Source organism: Mytilus trossulus, chromosome 14, assembly GCF_036588685.1.
Source record: "Mytilus trossulus isolate FHL-02 chromosome 14, PNRI_Mtr1.1.1.hap1, whole genome shotgun sequence".
Lineage (NCBI taxonomy): Eukaryota > Metazoa > Mollusca > Bivalvia > Mytilida > Mytilidae > Mytilus > Mytilus trossulus.
In genome coordinates this window covers 62220519-62246195 of record NC_086386.1, presented here as the reverse complement: position 1 = coordinate 62246195, position 25677 = coordinate 62220519, and the positions used below count along the sequence as shown (strand labels likewise).

Here is a 25677-nt window from a genome sequence, read left to right as displayed (position 1 = left end):
CGTGTGTATAGCAAATCCTAAATACACCGTTTGGTGGTGGGCCTGTCAGATGCGAAACGTGCATATAAGGTAATAGGTGAATATATTATTGGTATCGGTATCGGATTCGACCCGGAACTTGTATTTTTTTGGCAAGTTTAATTATGTGGAAAACAAAAGGGTCTGGAATGGTGTAATTTGTAATCAACACCCACAGGCACTTGTTTCTATCCATTGGAAGAACCACTATCAACGTATATTTACGAGAAGGTACCCAACTACTTTTTTCACCTCTCCGCCTAAAACCCTTATTTCTCTGTCAATTCAGGCTGAAATTTCTTGTTCCATACATCACTCTATTCGCGAAAAGTTTTTCTTTCCGATGATGTGTATTGTGTTTACCCTTACAGTACCCCTTACCTCAAATAAACTTCCTTTGTCAACAAATTTTCATGTGTTCATTTTTAGTCCTTCACCAAAATACACCAACTTCCGGTTCACAGCAGCAAATTTCAATATTGCTAGTGATTGGTCGGTACATAGGTCATAATAGGGTCATTCAAAAATAGAAGGTTATTAGAAATGGAAAGTGAAAGTGAAGGTAATATTGTATAATAACAACATGGTTTTGACTCAAACTCAAAAAGAAGTCCTTGACAAGGCAAATGAGGGACATTCAATGGTTTTACTAGGCCAAAGTGGGACTGGGAAAAGCTTTTTGATTAAAGAAATTTCAAAACAGTTAAAAAAAGAAGGAAAGAATGTATCGGTGACAGCGTCAACAGGAATAGCTTCTTTGAACGTAAATGGCCAGACTATACACTCGTGGTCCGGAATAAAGGACGGCAGATTTTCTGATCAAGAACTAGAAGATAAACTTAATAAAAATGAACATTATATACAGTACAAGCAAAATATGTTATCCACTGATTGCCTAATAATTGATGAGATATCCATGATATCAAAGAAAATATTTGAGCAAATAGAAAGTATATGTAGAAAGATATTAAAAAATGATAAGTTATTTGGAGGCATACAGGTCATTGTAGTGGGGGACTTTTTTCAACTGCCGCCTGTCCCCGATCATTTGAAAAATGATGCTGGGGAATATTGCTTTAAGTCATCAATTTTCCAACAATTATTTCAACATAAATTTATACTGACTGAAGTTATACGCCAAACTCAGCCTGATTTCATCCAAGCCATTAATGACATTGCCAGAGGAGAGCTCCAAACTGAAACCGAGCAATTGTTAAATAGACTACGCCGCCCATTACCTCCTGGTCCCGAACCTATCAGATTGTGCGCCAGAAATTTTGATTGTTATATATTTAATGCCACAAAATTAATGGATCTGCCAGGGGATTATACTGTATATAATTCAATTGATGAAGGGCAAATTTCCAAACTGGAAAAAAGTCCAGTAACAAAACAGCTGCATTTAAAAATTGGATGTCCTGTAATGCTTTTAAAGAATTTGAATAAAAAGTTAGTGAATGGTTTACGGGGTATTGTGTCGTCATTGTCTAATAAGTGTGTTACTGTAAATTTTACAGGACTGAATGGGGAAATATTGACAGCTGATTTGAAAGCTGAAACTTTTTTGGTATTTAGTTGCAATGAAAATCGGGTCATTGCTTCGAGACAGCAGATACCCATCTGTCTAGCCTATAGCATCACCATTCACAAAGCACAGGGTCTAACATTACAAAGGGTTGAGGTTGATGCTTCGAACATTTTTGCGCCTGGTCAGCTGGGGGTTGCTATAGGGAGGGCTACAGAGAAGAAAGGATTGAGAGTCATTGGATTTAAGAGGTCATCAGTCCTTAGGCATGAAGACAGCTTATATAAATTTTATGATACAAGTAACAATAATGAATTCGATAACTCCGGGAATCTTACATGTTGTAATATTAAATTTAATAATACAGATAGGAATTCTGAGGACCCTGATGTAAATTCAGATGTAGATGACGAATTGTCAGATTTTAGTGACGGCGAAATTGAAGAAATAGATTTTTTATTGTCTAAAGATGATGATATAACCGAAGAGCAATATGAACCGGATCAAGAACTCTTTATAGACTTGAGGGAAATTGAAGCACTTTTTTCAAATTTAAATGCAACACCAACAGATAAGCTAATAAATGAACATTATAAACATAATTTTGAAAACGTCTCCAGTAGATTAAAGACATTTGTCCACAATTTGTATTTAAAAATAAGTGCAATTTTTGATGAGACTTGTGGCAATGTTTCAGAGACATCTATTGAGCCCAAAGTATGGACAAAATATTATACTGAAGTCTATAAGTTTTCAGTTTCATCTGAGTATGCTGGTCTTGCTAAGTCACTTTTTCAAAATGAACCATCCTCACTAGATTTTCAGCTGTGTAGCAACATTTTTGATAAAGCTACATCAGCTGTTTTAAAAAAGCATGCAGATACCATAACATCACAGGAAAAATATATTTCATCTTCAAACGAAATGTCAGATTCTGGGAAAGGAAAACTAAGGTATATTTTTGGAAGGTGCATCGCCAAATGTCGCTATCACATAATGAAACAGGCCTTGAACAACATCTACAAAAAAAGTAACAGACATATTTCTTCAAATTTATTCTTAAAAGTTAAAATGCTAGACTCTCTAACTGCAAGATATTCAGAACTAGAACTTTCATCACAGTACAAAGACACCCTATACCAAACACAAAGGAAGCAAAACCTTTCCCAGGGTTTGACTAACATTGCTGATAAAACATTTCAATTTGCCATAGAAATGGAAAAAAAAAGATTTTCGATCCAAACTGATCAGTCGTTTAATTTATATGGTGCTGGAATACTTAATTATACCCATGGGGAACTCTTAGAAAGCAAACCACTATTTGAAATGTGGAAGAACCTATTCTGTGATTTTGAAATAGTTGATAGTATTTTTATGGTCGATAGTCAGGATTCAGAACAGTGTTTGAATGAGCTATATACTGATGTTGTTCTTAGATTCTGCAGAATCTCAGACAATGAATTTCGAAAAGGAATCCTACGCCAGTTTGGGAAAACTAAAACTGAACGATTGCGAAAACAAGTTGATAGCAAAGTGAGCACATCAGGAACACTTACTATGAAAAGCATTTATGGTGATAATTCTAAAGGTAAAGTAAGCTCACATTTAAAACTAAAATCTTTGGCATTTGATTCTTCAAAGTCTGCTTTCAGTAATTTTGTAAAGAATGATCTCTTGAAACTGTGCCATGCCTATGCAATTCAAATAGCTTCAAATTCAACAAATGACAAAATAAAAGACAAATTATGTTCCGTGTTAAGTTCTGCATTGGAAATTCCTTTTCCTGAATATTTAAATGAATCTGGACCTACAAAATCACCACCAACTGATCAAACACTTGATTCTTCACAAACAACTGTACAGTCAGTACCTGATGTCAGTGATGAGCAAGTGCCTTCTACATCTGGACAATCAGAAGTGACAATAAAAGCTAAACCAAAGGTAAAGAGGAAACGAAAAAGATCTAAATTTGTTACAAAAACTAAAAAAAAGAAAAGCAATACTGAAAATCAAGGGGAGAAAGACACCATATGTCCTTTGTGTCAACGAATATATGTTGACGGCGATGAATGGATTGCATGTGACATTTGTGATGAATGGTATGACAGGCAGTGTCTTGATTTAAGTGATAGTCAGTGGAGTGAACTTGAAGGGGATGACTGGTATTGTCCAAAATGCAAAAAATAATTTTGTTATAAAATTCAGTTCTTGCAGAATTTGTTATATTACTTTTTGATTACCGACCTTTAACCCTTTTAGATCTGATTACAAATAGCAAAGAAGATTTGCAATGTCAAATTTATATACATACATGTAATAAAGGAAGATGTGGTATGATTGCCAATTAGACCACTCTTCACAACAGATCAAATGACAAAGAAATTAACAACTAAAAGTCACTATACAAGCCTTCAACAATGATCAAAGCCCATACAAGCTGTAATCAGCTATAAAAGGCCCTGAAATCACAAATGATAAAGAATTCCAATTAGAAACCAGACACTGCTGATACAGTTCAACATAAAAAAAGAAACTTGAAAAAAATAACAAAGGCTTAAAACTCATCAGATGGATAAAAAAGAAATACATGTAACAAAAAAACAGTGGAGGTGATCAGGTTAATCTTTTAGAATATTTGAAATTGGGAATATAAAGTGTACTCAAAACACAAAGAAATAATGGCATGCTGTGATATACTGATTGCTGTTCCTCATTTCAAAGTCACTTTGAGGTCATTGAGATAAAACTAAAAAAAGGTTCATATCACTGAAAGTTACAGGTAACCGTTCACAGTAATTAATTAAGTGTAGAAGTCTTATAATAATGTATACATCCACTGCTTAAAATAATGAAGTCTTATTTGAACTGGTAATTTTGGGGTACTGAATAGCATACTTCAACTAATTGTGTCTTGGATGGAAGGTTGTCTCATTGGCACTCAGGCCACATCTTATTTGTATATACAATTGTGTCATTGACACTCAAACCACATCTTATTGGTATATAAAATTGTGTCATTGACACTCAAACCACATCATCTCATTGGTATATAAAATTGTTTCATTGACACTCAAACCACATCTTATTGGTATATAAAATTGTGTCATTGACACTCAAACCACATCATCTCATTGGTATATAAAATTGTGTCATTGACACTCAAACCACATCTTATTGGTATATAAAATTGTCATTGACACTCAAACCACATCAATGTCATCATCTTATTTGTATATGAAATTGTGTCATTGACACACGTGCATTGACACTCAAACCACATCTTATTTTCATATTAATGTAAGAGTCTTTAATAACTTATATAAAAATACATAATAATTAATTTATTGCATTTTAATGGTCTAGTTTTAGTCTCTTTGGAGGAAGTGAAAGGGCTAATGGTTTTGCAGAAGTGCCACCAACATTAGACTTTTTTGAAGTGGTTGTTTGACCAAGAATGATACTATTTATTCCAGTTCTGTATTCGTTATAGTTTGGGTTAGTGTTTGCCCCGTGATATAGTGCACGTTGCTGGCAAAATATATTTTCTATAATGTCACTATTGATACGGCTTGGTACAATATCTATTTTGAATTCTAAAATTGATACTTTAACTAAAGACATGAATCCATGATAAGTGAAGTCAATATCTTCTCTTGTCTCCATCGTTATTAAACTTTTGTTGCGTTTTTTTTCATCCCCTTGCAAATGCTCACTCTCCCATGCCTTAAAAAAGTTATATATTTCAGACAACAGTTTAAGCCTTGGATCACACATGTCTTTAATAGGCCTTGAATCAGTGAAAAAAGACACCAAAGCACTTGTGTATTTTAGAAACTCAAGAACACTGACCATTTCAGCCTTTGCATAAGAATTTAGTGTATCACTATAGCATGTCATCAAGTTATACATATCAGAATCAAGTGTTTGAAAGGCGAGTTTATTGCGCATTTTTTGTGCGTTTGATGGGAAAATATGTTCATCACTCAATTTATGATGTATCCTGAAGCTATTTGTGCAATCCCACTGATATGCATCAACCCACATTTTCCAAATAATCACATGCTTATTTACAGTCAGAATTCTATGGTGACTATCTAAAAATCCACTGCTTAAAACACTGTTTCTGATTTTTTTAATCAGATGACAAGGATCCATCATGAAAATCATTGAACGAGTTGGGTTTTTATAACTTTTAGCCACCATTTTACTATTTACAGGATTGCTTGAAGGAAAATGCATTTTTATGAATGCCCTATTATTTGCAGATCCATCTAAACTGGTATATATTGGTTTAAACCCCCAACTATAGAGTGCATCAACACATGTCCAAAAAGTAACAAAAATGTTAGCAGGAGGTGCTTGTGTGTTAGGAAAATTAGCAAATGGCCATCTAAATCCAGTCAGACCACTAAAAACATACTGCAGTACATGATCAGCCAATTCAGATTCAGACTTCCCATTTCTTAGCACTTGCATATGTTGGACCTCACTTCCACTATTACTTAGTCCAACCAAATTTGTTTCAGATTTATAATGAACAATTTGTAAGTCCTCCTGAATGGACATTTCATCCAAAATAATTCCTCCATAAAAACCCTCCCTTGATAATTGTTGGGATTTAGCCTCACTATTCATCCACAGCATCATATCATGTATAATACCTGGTTTTTGTTGAACAGCATTCTTATATCTTTGCAATAAGGATTCTGATGGCAAATGTAGCCAATTATTAGTTGTTATATCTCTATATGCTGCTGGATTTCTATTGTATAAAGTCAGAGACATACAAATAATGTCTTTGTCCCATCTTACACCTTTTTTGCTTGTATTTGAATTCAATATTTGGGATTCAATTAGATTTAGTTGATTTGATTGCAGGTTTGGGGCTAATTGTCTTAATTTATCTTTAATCTCTTCTTGACTGAAACAATATGTATTTTCTTTATCATCATCCTTCTTAGCATTATAATGCCTGTACTTTATGTGTTTTTCACATTTTTTACATCTTTTGTTTATTGCCTTGAGTGGACTTATAAATGAACAGTCTTTGTGTCTCAAAATATTAGTAATAAATATTCCATCTTGAAAAGTCTCAATAGTACATTGTGGAGAAGTTCCATATTGTTTTTCCTCTTCAGATTTGATAATATAACCTTGGCACGGATTAATAAGTTTCATACAGCGAAAAAGGGATGCTATTGAGCTAGATGTCAGTTCTACTGCACTTGGTATTAATAATGATGAACAGTCAATTTCTTTATTGTCTATTTTCACTAAAATTTTGTTGTTTTTATTTATAATTAACTGTAAAAAAGGCTTTCTTCCATTAAATTGTAATTCAAAAAAATATCCAAATATAACTTCATCTGTGTTCATCTTGAAAACAAACCAATTTTGAGGTACCATTTTGTGTAATACTTTAAATATAACTTCCTCATCTTTACAGGAATTAATTAATAGATTCTTGAAACTTGTTATTGGCTTTCCAGTCGTTTGACTCCTTACTGTAGATTTTTTTGAATTTGGAAACATTTTAGAGACCATCCCACTAACACATCTACATGTTATCTGTTCTTCATCATTGTTGATTTCTTCACGTAAAGACTTAAAAATTGTTTCAAGGCTTGTATTGCCACCTTCAGGACATTCAATTAAATTCCTACCTAACCTGCAAGAAAAAAGATTTTCTTGATTTTAGTATTAATCTAAGTTTAGGAATTATTTATTCTATAATTTCAAAATTGAAATATTTTTCATCCAAATTTTGGTATAATTGAATGCATATCTTTACTCATGTGTGGTCTCTGGCTTTGAGAATCTACTCCCATATCATGATTTAATGCTGTGAAAATATATAGTGAGGCTAGACCCTGGACTAATTTTTTTTTACAAATGAATTACAGAAAAGTTTGTCAAATCAAAAAGCATTTAAATATATAGCATTAGAAAACAACTTGCAAATTTTAAATGACAGGAACTGCCCCCCTTTTCTGTGGGTAAAATTTGGTTGATTAAATAAGGAATACTGAAGCATGGCAGGACCCCCCCCCCTTTTTTTATGAAAAGTTCTGGATCAGACTGTGTTGCCTATCAAATTCTGATATAATTATATTATACATAAATAATGATTACCAAAAAGCTACATGGAACATGTTTTGTTCTTTTTCTGTTTCTTTTTCCATTTTTCAGTTAATTTTAAACTAAAACTTTTCTTTTTCTGTATTTATAATTTCCCTCCAAATTACATTTGTACACTCTCTAGACTTTACCTATTCATTTGTGACTCTCTAGACTTATCACGGTAATCGTTTATGCAAATTACTTATCACTAAAACTGTAAACACTAGATAAATAAATGCATCCAATATATTTTCTGTTTTCTAAATTTTTACTTAAAGTAACCCTCAGTGAGATGACATTTCTAGCATCGTTCAATTCTTTTTAAAAAGTATTCAGTCCGAGAAATTCTTAAACCGGAAGTTGGTGTATTTTGGTGAAGGACTAAAAATGAACACATGAAAATTTGTTGACAAAGGAAGTTTATTTGAGGTAAGGGGTACTGTAAGGGTAAACACAATACATATCATCGGAAAGAAAAACTTTTCGCGAATAGAGTGATGTATGGAACAAGAAATTTCAGCCTGAATTGACAGAGAAATAAGGGTTTTAGGCGGAGAGGTGAAAAAAGTAGTTGGGTACCTTCTCGTAAATATACGTTGATAGTGGTTCTTCCAATGGATAGAAACAAGTGCCTGTGTCAACACCATTGTCCTATATTAGCTATATATAAAGTTGAATTCTTTGATTTGTCGTTTCTACCCCATGACGGCTAACAAATTGGACCTCGTTATCTTAGTATTAGAGATATATAGTTTTCTGATATTAACAAAAGTGTGTAAACTACTGAAATATATACAATTGGTACACTTGACAGGATAGATAACCTTGATATAACCGAACATACGTTGATATCGCATGACCTCCTTGTCATTTAAACAAAATTGTGTAAAAGAAGAAAAGGATTCTTTTAACTAAATTAATGACGTTGACATTTTTTGCGCAGGAAATTTACATCGTTGATATTTATACTAATACAGCTTCGATTGAGATCAAATCCAGCAATTCAGCTTTAAAATGTCACTAGCAAATAACACGTCTTAATGTCTTATTATATGCTTTTTTTTAAAGTTATAACAACTTTTAGAGGATAATTATTATCAAGGAATGAATAGCTATCGTGTACTTCAGAAACAAGCCTTGAGGGAATACCACGCCCCCGTAGTGGGACAATCAAAGTACAGATGACCGTTCTCCATTTCTACTTGATAGACGAGCGTAATTATCTATTACAAGAGAAACCTGATATACTAAGTGTATTACGTTTGTTGTTTAGGGCAAATGTACTGTACCTTCCAATTGTTTTATTATATGCTTATGCGGGTTATTCAGTGTGCACCACATTTTTTACGTTATTTCTTTCTTCATTAGTTCATAGACAGAAAAAATATTACAGTCATTTCTTGTAATTCAATTCTTAATTCCATTTTAAACCGGAGTAAACGTTTACGGTCACATGCCAAAATTATGTCTTTGGGTTGATAAACAAAACGACGTCAGCCAATCAGAAGACGTGTTACATAAAAAATTAAGTTATATGCTATTCGCATGCGAATTGCAGGTTTAATATTGAGCCTGATGAAGGTAACTGTATTAGAGCGCTTTTACGTACCAAATCTTTAAAATGCCAATACAGTAGTCCCAGACTGATGAAGGTAACTGTATAAGAGCGCTTTAACGAAGCAAATCTGTAAAGTGCCAATACAGTAGTCCCAGACTGATGAAGGTAACTGTATTAGAACGTTTTAACGTACAAAATCTATAAAGTGCCAATACAGTAGTTCAAGACTGATGAAGGTAACTGTATAAGAGCGCTTTAACGTACAAAATCTATTAAGTGCCAATACAGTAGTCCAAGACTGACGAAAGTAACTGTATTAGAACGCTTTAACGTACAAAATCTATAAAGTGCCAATACAGTAGTTCCAGACTGATGAAGGTAACTGTATTAGAGCGCTTTGAAGTACCAAATCTATAAAGTGCCAATACAGTAGTCCCAGACTGATGAAGGTAACTGTATAAGAGCGCTTTAACGTACCAAATCTATGAAGTGCCAATACAGTAGTCTAAGACTGATGAAGGTAACTGTATAAGGGCGCTTTAACGTACCAAATTTATAAAGTGCCAATACAGTAGTCCAAGACTGATGAAAGTAACTGTATTAGAACGCTTTAACGTACAAAATCTATAAAGTGCCAATACAGTAGTCCCAGACTGATAAAGGTAACTGTATTAGAGCGCTTTGAAGTACCAAATCTATAAAATGCCAAAACAGTAGTCCAAGACTGATGAAGATAACTGTATTAGAGAGCTTTGAAGTACCAAATCTATAAAGTGACAATACAGTAGTCCCAGACTGATGAAGGTAACTGTATAAGAGCGCTTTAACGAAGCAAATCTATAAAGTGCCAATACAGTAGTCTAAGACTGATGAAGGTAACTGTATAAGGGCGCTTTAACGTACCAAATTTATAAAGTGCCAATACAGTAGTCCAAGACTGATGAAAGTAACTGTTTTAGAACGCTTTAACGTACAAAATCTATAAAGTGCCAATACAGTAGTCCCAGACTGATGAAGGTAACTGTATTAGAGCGCTTTGAAGTACAAAATTTATAAATTGCCTAAACAGTAGTCCAAGACTGATGAAGATAACTGTATTAGAGAGCTTTGAAGTACCAAATCTATTAAGTGCCAATACAGTAGTCCCAGACTGATGAAGGTAACTGTATAAGAGCGCTTTAACAAAGCAAATCTATAAAGTGCCAATACAGTAGTCTAAGACTGATGAAGGTAACTGTATAAGAGCGCTTTAACGTACCAAATCTATAAAGTGCCAATACAGTAGTCCCAGACTGATGAAGGTAACTGAGAAAGAGCGCTTTAACGTACCAAATCTGTAAAGTGCCAATACAGTAGTCCCAGACTGATGAAGGTAACTGTATAAGAGCGCTTTAACGAAGCAAATCTATAAAGTGCCAATACAGTAGTCCCAGACTGATGAAGGTAACTGTATAAGAGCGCTTTAACGAAGCAAATCTATAAAGTGCCAATACAGTAGTCCCAGACTGATGAAGGTAACTGTATAAGGGCGCTTTAACGTACCAAATCTATAAAGTGCCAATACAGTAGTCCCAGACTGATGAAGGTAACTGTATAAGGGCGCTTTAACGTACCAAATCTATAAAGTGCCAATGCAGTAGTCCCGGGAGGACAAGCAGGACTTAGATTATGAAATATATAATGATTAACTTCGTATTTATTTCGTTCATTTTTATCTATAAACAAGAATGTGTCCATAGTCCACAGATTTTCCCCTCGCACTATCTTTATCAATGTTTAATGGACCGTGAAATTGGGGTCAAAGCTCTAGATCTAATGTGGCATTACAATTAGAAAGATCATATCATAGGGAACATGTACACTAAGTTTCAAGATGAATGGACTCTTCAACTTCATTAAAAACTACTTTGACCAAAATCTTTAACCTGAAGCAGGACGAACGGACGAACGTACGGACGAACAGACGAACGAACGAATGGACGGACGCACAGACGAACGAACGAATGGACGGACGCACAGACCAAAAACATAATTTCCCTCTACTATCGTAGGTTGGGCATAACAATGGTTATAATAGAGACAATAAAAGAAAGTTTCGAATGGTTATAACTTTAATTCAAAGAGTTAAAAGATATCACAGTTATATTATAATAATATGAATCAAGAATGATTGTAACATCTGTCAAACGAAGTCCTTATACATATATACCCCAAGGTTTTGACCATATGTATCATTCAATTTATAATAACTCGAAACGCGAGTACAAATATAGTTTAGGATAGGGATTCAAAAAATTATTAACTTTCATTCACAAAGTAAATCAAACGTTGAAAATACATTCATACATTTGCATTTTTCTCACGAACATAGAGACTACATTTAATTTGGTAATAATCTTAGCTAACAATCAATAACAATAAACAATAGGACTAACAAAGATATCTTTATTTTCCCAATAATTAAACACAAGATGTATCAAAAGCTATGTTGTGTCTTCTGTACTTTTATTTGTCTCTTTGTCTGTGTATTTTTTAGCCATGGCGTTGTCAGGTTATTTTCAATCTATGAGTTTGACTGTCCCTCTGGTATCTTTCGCCCCTCTTCTACAAATTTGAATCTAATGTTATGCATCATAAAAGATAAATACTTTTCCGTAATGAAAGGGATATTAAAAATGCTCATGTATCATTCGATTGATATGTAATTTTGTCAGTTAAAAAATTAGATAAAACGTGGAAATATAACAATGAACTACTAAAACAATATTAAGGAAGGGGTCTTATCCCGAAATCCCGGGCTTCAAAACATGAAATCCCGAGGTCCGGAATTTCAAAGGAATTTAAATCCCGACATCCAAAAGAATTCCCGGATCCCGAAAATATCAATCCCGAAATCCTGAACTTAAAAACACCCGATACCGTAGTCCCGATAAAGGAATAATCATAATTATATGGAATAATATCATTTATCACATACTTAAAGAAAATATGCGTGTAATACAAATTGAAGTAAGCATCCCTTGTCACCAAACCTTAGTATATAATGCCTCCTATTGAGCCCTACTTCCGGTCGTTTGATATGTTAAACTAATAAACAGGTTCATACAAATTTTAGGTTATTGATTTATTATTAAATCAATACCTTAATTCTTAATATGCATTTTGTTTTCAAACATTAATAATTTCAAAAACACGCACATGATATTCAAATAACATATTTTTGGAGTATATTTTTTTTTTTGTAAACGGCGTAATTATGCTTTATGGTGGATTGGTACATTAAATATTGATCCAATAGAACAATTATAGACCTTTTTACCATGAACGCATTCCCTTTTTAGATGGTAAATGACGCCATGGATAAATATCATCACAAACTTCGGGAACGTTTTCGTATTTATATTGATAAATAGAACAATGCATGATCTTATCCATATATGTCAGGTTATTATCATTTGACCAACAACAGACCCTCTATTGGCACCCAGGCTTATACATATTATATGTAAGTCTCGTGATGATAAGCTTAACTATATGATACTGGAAATGTATTACATTTTTATTTTAATTACCGAAAGTGGTCCATTTTCGGTAATTAAAATGAAAATGTATTACACTGTGGTTGCAATTAAACTACTAAAAGAAAGTCTCTTATGTTATTAACATATATATCGTTTACATGTAAATAAAACATAAATAATTCATTCATATGTTCATTATTTGTGACCAAAAAATAGACAACATTTTGGTAACAATCGATGATAAAAATCAATGACAATTTTTTTTTGATAAACATATATTCCTTTGCTAATATATAAAACGAAATATTTGTCATAAAAAATGATAATGCTTTTCCATCATGTCCATTGTAAAAAGGGTAATTTTAGCAATGGCCATGTGCATGATGTGACAACAGACTAACCATATAATTTCATCAGTATGATTAAAGAATGAATTAAATCTAGAATATATAGCAATGAAATCAATAATTATAAACTGTTTACAAAATATTGATTTTTTGAAATACTAAGGCTTTTCTACCTCAGGCATATAAAACCTTAGCTGAATTTGGCAAAACTTAAAACAATCCCACAAAAGTAACTACTATTAGGCAATAGACCATTTTTTGACTCCGGATAAAATAAGTTACCTACTCTGCGGTTGGACATCTAGGTACTCAGTCAAATAAGAGCGACCAAAAGAAGTAAAATCAAATAAATAAGCAGTGCAAACAAACTCCTTAAAATTTTAAACTCCTTGAACATACAAAGAACTGTTGAAATTCCTGTTCTCACATAGTGTCGAATTTCAGATATTCATTTGCAGTTTTATATATTAAGTTGACAACTTTAATACATATAAAAGGTGACAAAAAGGTGACGTGGCATGTGTTCTACTTTCTTTTCCACCTTCACGTCAAATGTTTTTTTTTGTGAATCACAATATATATAGTACTTCAAATCTGGTTTCATACAGAAAAAAGGATCGAAAAAAAAAATCACCTAGAATATGACAGTTTTAGGAATATAGCCCTGCATTTCATTATAGAAATTGATTTTGAGACATAAACATAGTTCTTAATTGTTTTAAAGCTCGATACTTTTTATTTGGTGTTTCTATTTAAAAGGTTGAAACTTGAGTTTCATGGTCATTAAGCTTGTTAACAGAAAATAAGGGGCGAAAATTTTATTGGATAATTTGTCTGTGGAACTGGTCAAAATAAAACCACGCTCATGGCAAGTATTTTTTTTTTCAAACAAAGATAAATTATGCACAATTTTTTGAAAAATGTCAATTCATCATAGACTAATAAGGGAAAAGTGAAAACATTTTTACAAGCTGTTTATGGCTTCTTCAAGCGTTATACCGTACCAAATAGCGGGAATATCGGGTAGTGTCTTCCTTCGATATCTGTCAGTTAGTTTCTGTTGATAAGTGCACATAACATACATCCAGTACTTTGACGTGTCATGTGTTGGCTGAATGTCCCAGTCTGGGTAATGTTTTCTGTAGTCTTTATATTGTCGTGATTTACCCTTATATTCATCTATGTCATAGGCCATATAGTCAGCTTCCGTTTGGATTATTTCATTGCAAAAGTTAATTACAAGTGACTTGTTCCACTCGTAAGTGAAGCCGCTGATGCCTTTAGGACGATGTTGTATACATTGGTGTGGTCTGCCTTCCTTTACATGGTATTTATCAGTAATCATACATGGTTCTGCACAGAACATACACTTTTCCTCACAGCCCCATAACTTTTCCATAATCAAACCAAGAACGTCTTTCTTCCACTGCACGTTATAGCTTGTGGTTTCAAGAAATGTGTTGTTGACTTGGTTTTCTACCTTGTTCATTTCCTCGAAAAGAACCTTCTTAAAATTTGAAATATCGGATATATTTCGGTCAAGTACATGGACAAAGATCTCTTCAGTAACTGGTAATATATCATATGTTTTCATTTTACTAACAAAGACATTTATCCATTTAGATGAACAAACTTTCTCCTTCTTTTCTAAGAGTATTGTGGTTTCAGATATCGCCGTTAATACCGTTTCGAATATTTTAGTTGTTCTGCTCTTTGCAAGTAAGCCGTAATGGTGGATATCATGAGTTTTGTTATGGAAAATGTATTTGTACAAATAGTCCGAAAGCCAGTCTCTAGTAAAAGTAACTGGTTCCTTAACAAAGGCCATGTATGCATCAAAATTGTCGTTTCGTGCTAGTTCGATCATAATTGTTTTCATCAAGGTATACTTTTCCCGAGAAAATGAGACCATCACCTTGTTTGCTACATCCATAGGAATTAGAGTAGAAACATGATCAGTCACAATTTTCAACATAGCGTCTTTAAAAAAGCCAACAGTTATCATGTCCTCTGTTTTTTGTTCAAAAAGATTTGTAAAAAGAGTCCAGACTGTGTGTTTATATTCCTCCATTTGACTTCGAGGACTATGTTTTGAGTCGTACTGTTGATCTAACTCTGTAAATACAATTACTAAATGTCGAACGACATGTTCTATTATAAAAGCTCTAAATGTAGAGTGCAAATTGAACATGTAGTCATTGGAAGTATGTTCATTATGATCTTTAAAGTTCGCAGATATTATGTTAAGGATTTCACGGACATGCAAGTTGTCAAATCGTACATCAAGCTTGCGAAGTTCCTGTATTCTTCTGTCTATTTGGTGGAAAATATCATCAGTTATTGATGCCGCTTGCTCCCTGTACACATCAATCGATTCTACCTCCTGCTCATCTGTATTTAACATGTTCCTGACGCTAATATGTTCATCCAAAATGCTATTACTCTTAATACTCCCTTTCAAATTTTCCCTTTTAACAACACTGCAATCCCCTCTGCTGTGCATGAAACCCAGCTCAGATTGAAATTCTTCAAATAGCATTGCTTCAATTCGATCTGCGACTGAAGATGAGTTCTTTATGTCCTTAAAATTCAACTCATTCAACCAGATACTCCATCTCTGGTCAAATGTATCTTTTATTGCTTCTTTACTCGGCATTTTACCTTGTAAGTTCCTGGCAAATTTTTGGGCAAGTTCATTTATTTGTTTTTCGTATTTAACTCTCTCTTTTCGTTGAATCATTTTTGCTTTTATTTCCTCTTTTATATTATTCATGTCAGTTTTGGATTTTATTATTAAGTTTTCAGAAATTATGTTCATCCTTTTTAGTTTCATTTCTTTCCACTGTATCATGACTTCCGTTAAATTGCTTGTTTCAATAAAAGAAACCAACCGTTTTCTTTGAGCGTTCATTTTTGCTTCTAATTCTGATGAAAAGGTACGAAGAGAGTCATTTACGGACGCGTCCAAATTATCAATACACTCCTGACTGAGTTTGCCAGTTGTAACTGTCGATACAAATTCATACTGAAACTTTTCAAGTTCCCATACTATGCCATGATACACTCTTTCAATTTCGTTGTAAGCCTTTAGTTCCAAACTGTTACGGAAGCTATATACAAAGTCGTCTTTTAAAATTCCATTCCAGATGTCTTTTATACGCGTTATTGTGTCTGTAACAGTCAAATATGTCTTTCTTTTAGATGCAAGATTGTTAAGTATTGTATTTCTAACTTCACCTACACGCTTACAATAACCTGGATTTACAGGTGCCATTGGTGGATCTCCAAGCCAGAGATCTGAAAAATACGAAACATTTTTCTCACAGTCGAAATCAATAACTTGACTGAACGTTTGAATATCTGCGACGTCTTCTTGTTCGGCAGCTGCTTTTGCCATTTCGTCTAAGCTTTGAACAAATATCTGTCTTTCCTCCAGCATTTTACTAATTGCACCGGCATCCGAAACATTTTGATGAATGAATACACAGCTTTGCTTAAGATTTAGTTTTTTGTTGACAAGCTTTAGTCTCAAAAATGCATGAACTGCAATTTGAAGGATGTCTTTGACTTCTGAAGTGTTTTCGCCTTTCACATTGACTATTGTTATATCTCCCAAACCGATCACAAAAGTAGCGAGCATATTATCATGTCTTAATTCACCTGTTCCATCATACCTTTGAGAACGTAATCCTTCTGTATCAAAGACAACAATATAATCAAACCCAGAATTCCCTTTGCTAACGGGAACTAATTGCATAAAAACACCACTTGTACATCTACCGGCATTTACTGCGAATTGTAACCCAAACAGTGTGTTTAGTAGTGTTGATTTTCCTGAACTTTGGAGGCCAACAACGGATATAGACAAAAGTTTTTTATCATGTATTAATTGTTTGACTTGATAAAGAACAGCTTCAACCCACATTAATGGAACGTGTGTGGTATCGCCATCAAGAATTTCCAAGGGCTCACCAAGTAAAAGAAGTTTCGCTGCAATTTTTGGGAGCTTTGTTGATAATATTTCAGTTGCATTACTCATTCCATCTTCGTAACTTTTACATGTTTCAACTGATTCAAAAATCTGTCCGCATTCTCTCATTAAATGTTCGAACCGAAAGGGAGCACTATTGAGATTTGATTTGCTTTTCTTTACTTGTTCTTCTTCTTCGCTAATATCTTTGTTTACACCTTTAGCTAACTCAAGTGCTTGACAATCAGACTGGTAGCGTGCTAAACAATTAGACGTCACGGTTCTTGATCGATCATTCAAAATAAGTTTCATCCATTCAGTGACCACACCAAAACACTGATCATTGTTTAAAAACTCCTCAAAAGTATCAACTGTGATCTTCATGAATTCATGCATATTTTCTACGGTTTTAAGTTGTAACTGACGCTGTTTTTTCATCTCTTCTTGATAAGATGACCTTTCTTGAGGGGAAGTGCATTTAGATGCTCTGTTAATAATTTTAGAATGTTCGCTCCAGATATGCCATGGCTCTCCTTGTAAGGGAGTGATAAGTTTCTTAACATCGATTACTTCTTTAGGAATTAGTTTTAATACATCTGTAGCCTTTTCTCTTGCTTTTCTAAGGTCAACTGAATCTTTATTCCGTTTATAATCTGTGTCAGTTTCTGCAACTATCCTTGTAGAAAGAGGTTCCGCATCTGTCTTCTTTAGCATAGATGACAATTGCGCCAATAGGATCCTTTTAACTTCAGATACGGGCACATTTTGTTTATTCATTGCCAAAGGACACAGTTTAGTTTTCATGTTTTGCTCAGGGATCTGTTTTGAATACTTTTGGCATATTTCTTTAGACGTCCTATGGTCATATTTATATGCATCTAAAGCCAAAACAACTCCGCCAGTAACTAAAGTTTGCAAATTATGCAAAATGTCTTGCGTATTTGTGTCTTGAAGATTGTCTAGATCGACTAAAATTACCATTACAGAGGAAAGTCTTGAGAGCAATTGCAACTGTTTTTGTTCCGTCTGACAATTACCTCTTAAGTTCAAAAACATCGTGATTTTTTCAAAGTTCTTTGTTTCTCTTGATGGAAGAAACCAAGCAGCTTCTATAATACCTTGGCTTATTGTTTTAGGTGAAGTTCCTAGAGGGCAGTTTTCGTTAAAAAATGTTTCATGGTTGCTGTCGGAAAGTAAGGTGTTTATTAGTTTTGACTTTGAAATGGATGGTCTCCCAAATCTTACAAAGCTTACAATGTGACAATGGCAATTCATCGCTAATGTTTGTCTAACGAGATTAGTAGGTGTTGTTTCGTCCAATACAACAGAATGAAAAACCGAGTTTGTTAGAGTCAGTTCGTTTATTGCAGATGGAACAACAACGGGGATTGCTAGTTTGCACATGAATAATTTTGCTGCTAAAACATTTCTAAGGGATTGAGAACTGCAGATGAATATGGCTACCAAAAGGTCAAGCGGATTCACATTGCTCTGTGTGTCTTCTTTGTCAGTGTCAAACATACTTAATTCTGCCCAATTATCTTCCTCGTCAACACATGTTTTGGATTTTTCATCAGTATCGTCTTCTTTAGGGATTCTCTCAAGAAACTCTTGCAGCATTTTATCACGACAGGTAGAGTTCATCATCATTAAATTTTCTAAAACCATCCATGGTAATTGGGATAAAGTGAATTCTTCTGATTGTGTCCGTATTTTCATAACGTCCACAAGTGTAATCTTCTGAGGATATACTGCATCTAAACCGAATTTACTCATAAATTCGAGGATAGCTAATTGTCGTGTTGTCATTGTTGTTTTATGTTCCTGCGTTTCCATATATGTATATTTGATTTCAGGTATTGGTTTATCCTGCTGACCTAGTGTATGCATACATGCACTAGACTGTTCTGGACTTGAATGAAGTTCTCTCTCTGCTTTGTCCTCTCTTGTTTTGTAATCTTTACAATCTTTTTTCTCCGAAATATCATCGTTTATGTTTAAGTCGTCAACCGTGTTTTCTATTCTTGTTTCCACTTGGTTCTTATCAAAGTCTGGACTTTCTTGCGACTGTAGTTTCTCCAAGATTTGTGCTGTAGTTGTTCTTGTTGACTGAGACGACTGGTTATTATCATTACGATCAGGACTCTCAGATATGTTTGGTGTTGTTTCCGAAACGTCATTTGATATTTCTACATTGATAACGAAATTGTTTCTATTAACGTTCTGGTTTTCATGTGGTTGTGACTCCACAAGGCTTTGTTGGCGGTCTGTTAAACTTGAATCTAATGTCAAGGTAGTTTTCAAATAGCCATCTGTTCTGGCGTTGATTGGTTTCATATCCTGACTTTCCTGTGGGAGTGGTTCTGCAGGTTTGTGTTCCGTGTGTTTTATTGAACTTGACGTTTCCAACGTTTGTGGGTTAGGTGCCATATCTGCATAGGCAGTCTGATTATGATCATTACTATCAGTATGGTAAGAACTATCATGATTTGGATTTCTCTTGATAGGGTAGTCCCTACTTTCCGTCTCTAACACGTTTTCTGAGCATGCAGCAATAGACATTAAATTCTGTGTAGATGCCTCCTCATCTTTAATATTACCGATTGTCTCGACATCGGATACAACCACTTTAATGGATTTTAAATCAACTGTATCCTTATCTTCCTTGTTCGTCTCATCAGTCACTCTTGAATCTCTTTTTCTTTCATCAACAGAAGGTAATTGTTTCGTCTGCAAAACATAAACAGTCCGCATTTTAACAGCTATTATTTACACATTAAAATATCAATATAGAATCTTGTTATATGAAGCACTAACATTTAATTTTAGACCCTTATCACAAGTTACACCATTCACACCAGAAACCTACTGATTTTATTGATTTGTGATAGAGTTAGACTGTTTTTGACAACAATGGATGTGGTATGCAACAAGAATTTGGTACATTTTTATGCTTCCAATATCACGTGAAAACAAATTGTCAGAAAGCTAGAAAATAGCTAATTGTTTAGAAAGCTAAACTGGTTTGCAATAACAGCGAGTAATAAACCAAAACCTAATAAATATAGGTCGAAAAAACTAGAGAAAATGTACGAACAGATCAAACGACATACTAAACCAATTCCCAAAGTTCATACATAGAAACACGAAGATTCAGTGAAAGAATCAACAATAAATAGGGATAAAGGCAATTTAACCAAAAGTGTAAGTAACTGCTGATCCACACGTATCACCTGTTTTTATAGACCTTGCGAAATATTTTTTCTAAGTGATATCTGTTGAGTAGTCAAAACACAATAGCAAATCTATCATTGACATTTATTCAAAGTCAGGAAATATATAACATGGATTTCTGAAAATGAAATTAAGCCATAAAAAAATGAAAAATAAAAATCAAATCAAAACAAACCTCTATCTCTTTGATAATAAGTAAAGTTATTTTACTTAAATTTTAAATTTAGGATATGAAAAAACACCACTTTAACATAGATTTGTGGATCCGAAGCGTTTTTCTAAATTTCCTTACATTTCTAGATTTCCTTACATTTCTAGAATTCCTTACAACAGAAACGTTCAAGTCCAAACAATTGAAAGCCACGGATGTATAAATATCTGAGAAGAGACTGACATTCTTCTGACTTTAATAGAGAGATCTAGAGTTGGAACCTTTGTTTCTTATACATTTCAAAATCAATTAACATACAACAATGTACAACTGAACACAATTTGAAAAATATATCAGAGAACTGAAGCAATGAGCCTGTCATACCGCTTATAATTTAGTATACCAATAGCGATATTCACTAATATTCCAGAAATTGTGCGTGTTAAAAGCGATTTATTAGATGTAAAAATATATTCGACGTTATATGCCTTTGACATTTGCCACCACAGATGTCGGATATCAGTTCATTATCAGCGTATATGGTTAAAGTTGATTGTCGTCTTAGGTTATAAATGATTATGAGATTGTACATACAATAAAAGGAAGAATTGTCTGACAGAGCTAGGTCCTTTTGGTTGACCAAATGAAAAGCTAATCAATATACATTCGATTAAAAATGCCTGTTTCTAAATCAGTAATGTCTATATCATATAAAGAAGTTGCATTATTAAAAATTGAAAATTTACTTTGTCTGATTAAAACCCTGTATAAGAAACGACTTATTTCGAAAGCGATCTTAAGGCCGTGTTCACATTGACCTAAACTCGGTGTTGTGTTAGTGTAACTCACACATAAACTATACATAATTACGTTCCCATTGATAAAAATCAATGTTTACATGTAGTTTGAATCATGTTTTGTCTACATGCAGTCGATAGTCGATGTAGGCCTTGTGTAGGTTAAGTGTACACAAAACTCGGCATTCAGAACTTTAATTTTCCCATGTAAATTTAAAAAAGAAACAATTTTTATATAAAATTGATACTTATAAAACTTATTAATAAAGTTCTTTACAGAAATATTTGTCCAAACTTGATAGATTTATTTGTTATAAAAACACTTTACGTAGCCTTATTAACCCCTAATCAAGACTCGTCCATCATCCTTGCCGAACACATAATTCATTTGAAAAGGTCTTCCAGAATCGATTGGACGTACACACTGACATATATATTTGACACTTGTCTTTATACTCAAACAACGATTCACTCATAAATGCATTACTGAAGAAAGGTTGAGGTTAATTGTTTGTTTGTGTAGTATCTCAGATCCGTAAAAATACAATTAGAAATAATAAAAAAACCATTACACCCTCCCTTTGCCAAATACTCCTTGAAGAAAAAAATACCATTGGAAACAAATAGAAAAGATAGAAATGTGGTGATCCTTAACATCGCAATTCTTTTTCTTCGTCTGTAAGCACGCTGATGGCGAGCCTACGTTTTTAATGCGTAATCGAAACATCTTTAAACTACTGCAAATCATTCAAAATGACTTTCTCAAAGGAGCAACCACTTTACTTAAAAAAAAAAGGGTGGGTAGGGGGAGGGGGGGGGGGGGCGGGGGGTGTTCTGAGCAAGAATTTTTTCTCGCGCGAAAGTTTATAATTTTTTTTTTTTTCGATGGTACCAATTCAATATTGAAAACTATAATGTATGGAGAAACTTTGGATTCAGAATATTTGTTCATTCTAATCATCTGAATGACCCGATTTTTTTTAATCAAATTGTGGAAAAATCCATCCCCTTTTTTTAAAGTCAAATGGTCGTTCCCTAACTGCTAGAGAAAATGTTCGAAAATTTGAATTTGGTTCTACGTAATGAACATTTTAATGACATATAGTTTACAAGTGTGAACAAATCTTATGTACAGGTAGCTAAACAAGGTGTTCTTATGTTGTACTGTTATACCACTGTCCCAGGTTAGGGGGAGGGATGGGATACCGCTAAAATGTTTAACCCCGCCACATTATTTATGTATGTGCCTGTCCCAAGTCAGGAGCCTGTAATTCAGTGGTTGTCGTTTGTTTATGTGTTACATATTTGTTTTTCGTTCATTTTTTTTTTACATAAATAAGGCCGTTAGTTTTCTCGTTTGAATTGATTTACATTGTCTTAGCGGGGCCTTTTATAGCTGACTATGCGGTATGGGCTTTGCTCATTGTTGAAGGCCGTACGGTGACCTATAGTTGTTAATGTTTGTGTCATTTTGGTCTTTTGTGGATAGCTGTCTCATTGGAAATCATACCACATCTTCTTTTTTATAGTATAGATGTGAACATTTTTTTTGTGAAACTAGTGTACATTACATTAAACCAAATGTAAAAATGTTCACTGTACACGGCGATTGGTGTGAACACGGCCTTAGAAATACATCATAAACTTTTAATTAAAACTAATTTGTGTACCATGTTTTCCTGTTAATTACGAGATAAAGAGATATCGTTTCGATAGTATTAAGTATATATGCATTCATTATGCAAAAAAAATAAATTGTATTTAAAAAAATTCTTATGAATCAACCTCAATGGTATGATTTTTTTAAATCCACACGCCTGTGGAAAGGAGAGTAATTAATATGTTTATATACATATCTAAACAAGAGTGCACACGCTGAAATGTCTCGCCTTCTTTACTAATCATTGATATTATGTTGATAGTCCTAAGTATAAAGCTTTATTACAACTGTCACATAAACTTAACATTAACCAATATAACTAAATAAAGACCAATGAACCATGAGAATTAGGTCAAGGTCAGATGAACCATGCCAGGCAGACATATACAGCTAACATATGCTTCCATACAACAATTATAGTTTACCTATTACTTATAGTTTAAGAAAAATAGACCAAAACACAAAAACTAAACACTGATTAATGAACCGTGAAAATGAGGTCATGGTCAAATAAAACCGGCGCCACTGACGTATAGATCATAAAATATTTCTATACACCAAATATAGTTGACCTATGGCTTATAGTATTAGATAAAGAGACCAAAACTCAAAACCTTTACTTTGACCACTGAACCATGAAAATGAGGTCAAGGTCAGATGACATCTGCCCGCTAGACATGTACACCTTACAATCATTCCATACAACAAATATAGTAGACCTATTGCATAAAGTATGAAAAAAACAGACCAAAACACAAAAACTTAACTATAACCACTGAACCATGAAAATGAGGTCAAGGTCAGATGACACCTGCCAGTTGGACATGTACACCGTACAGTCCTTCCATACACCGAGTATACTAGCCCTATTGCTTATAGTATCTGAGATATGGACTTGACCACCAAAACTTAACCTTGTTCACTGATCCATGAAATGAGGTCGAGGTCAAGTGAAAACTGTCTGACGAGCATGAGGACCTTGCAAGGTACGCACATACAAAATATAATTATCCTATTACTTATAATAAGAGAGAATTCAACATTACAAAAAATCTGAATTTTTTTTTCAAGTGGTCACTGAACCATGAAAATGAGGTCAAGGACATTGGACATGTGACTGACGGAAACTTCGTAACATCTATATACAAAGTATGAAGCATCCAGGTCTTCCACCTTCTAAAATTAACAGCTTTTAAGAAGTTACCTTACGCCGCCGGATCATTGTCCCTATGTGGAGCTTTCTACGACAAAAGTCGTTTATGATAATACCTGGTAAGGTTGAACTTGAAAACAATAGATCAGCGAAGGTTATTACAGAAAAAATGCATAAGCAAGGTTTATTATATTCCACATGTTGCCAATCCGTTAACAGTGGCAGGAAACAAAAGGACAAACTTTTATTAGTTCTTGATGCAAGACAAATTAATCCGAATTTTTCAATTTCGTTATAAATACATGTATGATGATACTAGCACAGCTCGACAAATCTTTAACAAAGGTCTGACTGTTGTTTTCCTATGATTTGAAAAGTGCATATCATCATATACATAAAATACAAAGCTTTTAAGAAGTTAGCTAACGCCGCCGCCGCCGCCGTAGCCGCTGTAGCGGCCGCCGCCGGATCACTATCCCTATGTCGAGCTTTCTGCAACAAAAGTTGCAGGCTCGACAAAAACAAAATACTTACATCACTTGGTTGTGTTTTATTTTTGATTGTCAGGCCACCAATATAATCACTACCGCATTCTTCCTTACAACTGCCTTGAAGGTCTAATGTGTATCTACAGATATGTATTGTAAACGTTAGCTGTATAAGAATCTTCACTAGACTCTATCAAACTAAATGAGACTAATACAATAGTTATCAAAGGTACCAGGCCAGAATTTGATACGCCAGACGCACATTTTGTCTACATAAAAATAAACTGTGACGCTCAGATAACCGACAAGTATATAGTTGAAGAGCATTGAGGACACAAAATTAAAAAAAAAATGAAAAAAGTATTCTATGCCTGGACAAATTAATCCATTTTTATCATAAGTTTATTTCCAATTCAAAAATACCCAATTTTGAAAAAAATATTTGTGTACCTTGAAGTATGATTATTTGTTTTTGGTGAAAAAAATTAACATAGATATATGAAATCGTAACAGTATCTTGGTGAAATAAACATATATGTTATGCATTATACATCAGTAGGAATTTGGTTATGAAATTTCAATTTCTCTTGACAAAAGAGATAACCAAGTCTGTTATTGTGTTTGTAACGCAAGACTATATTCAAATCTTAAATGATTTATCATTCAACATTCTTTGCTCCAAAATATTCCTCACATTTTAATTCGTTTCGTGATATATTATTAAAAAAAAAATCCAAATTTTACCTAAGCTTGACGATTAATATTCAGTTGAACTCGCTCACAGAAAACAACTGGTTTACAGTAATTTAAACTTATAATTAATGCAAAGATGGTTATTGCAATCGAGCTGGTTAATATTCAGAATGATTTTCCCAGAGATGCAGACATGAGCTCTTCCGAATTATTTTCAGTGCGTTAAAAGTAAGCATCAGTTTAAAAATAAATGAAGAATCATGGCGTAATAGTCCAGCTTTTCAAATTTTGTTTATGATTTGGAAGCTTGATACTTAATTCGTCACTTACCTTGATTCATTGTTTCTGTCGAGTTTAACGTTTTCGTCTACTGACATTTCTGTTGGAGTTCCATCCGGAGAAGCGTTCATATTCTCTTGTCCTATCCTAAGTTAAAAAAAAT

At 33.7% G+C, this 25677-nt stretch overlaps 1 protein-coding gene across 1 annotated transcript; it reads left to right on the top strand.

Moving 5' to 3' along the window:
• Nucleotides 1-601: 601 nt before the first annotated feature.
• Nucleotides 602-3730, top strand: LOC134697969 (uncharacterized). The gene has a single exon (XM_063560252.1). It carries the CDS (start codon nucleotides 602-604, stop codon nucleotides 3728-3730), a length of 3129 nt encoding a protein of 1042 aa, XP_063416322.1.
• Nucleotides 3731-25677: the final 21947 nt, after the last annotated feature.

Excerpts from the sequence above, each read along its gene's own strand:
- LOC134697969 (XM_063560252.1), top strand. The coding sequence starts at position 602 with ATGGTTTTGACTCAAACTCAAAAAGAAGTCCTTGACAAGGCAAATGAG.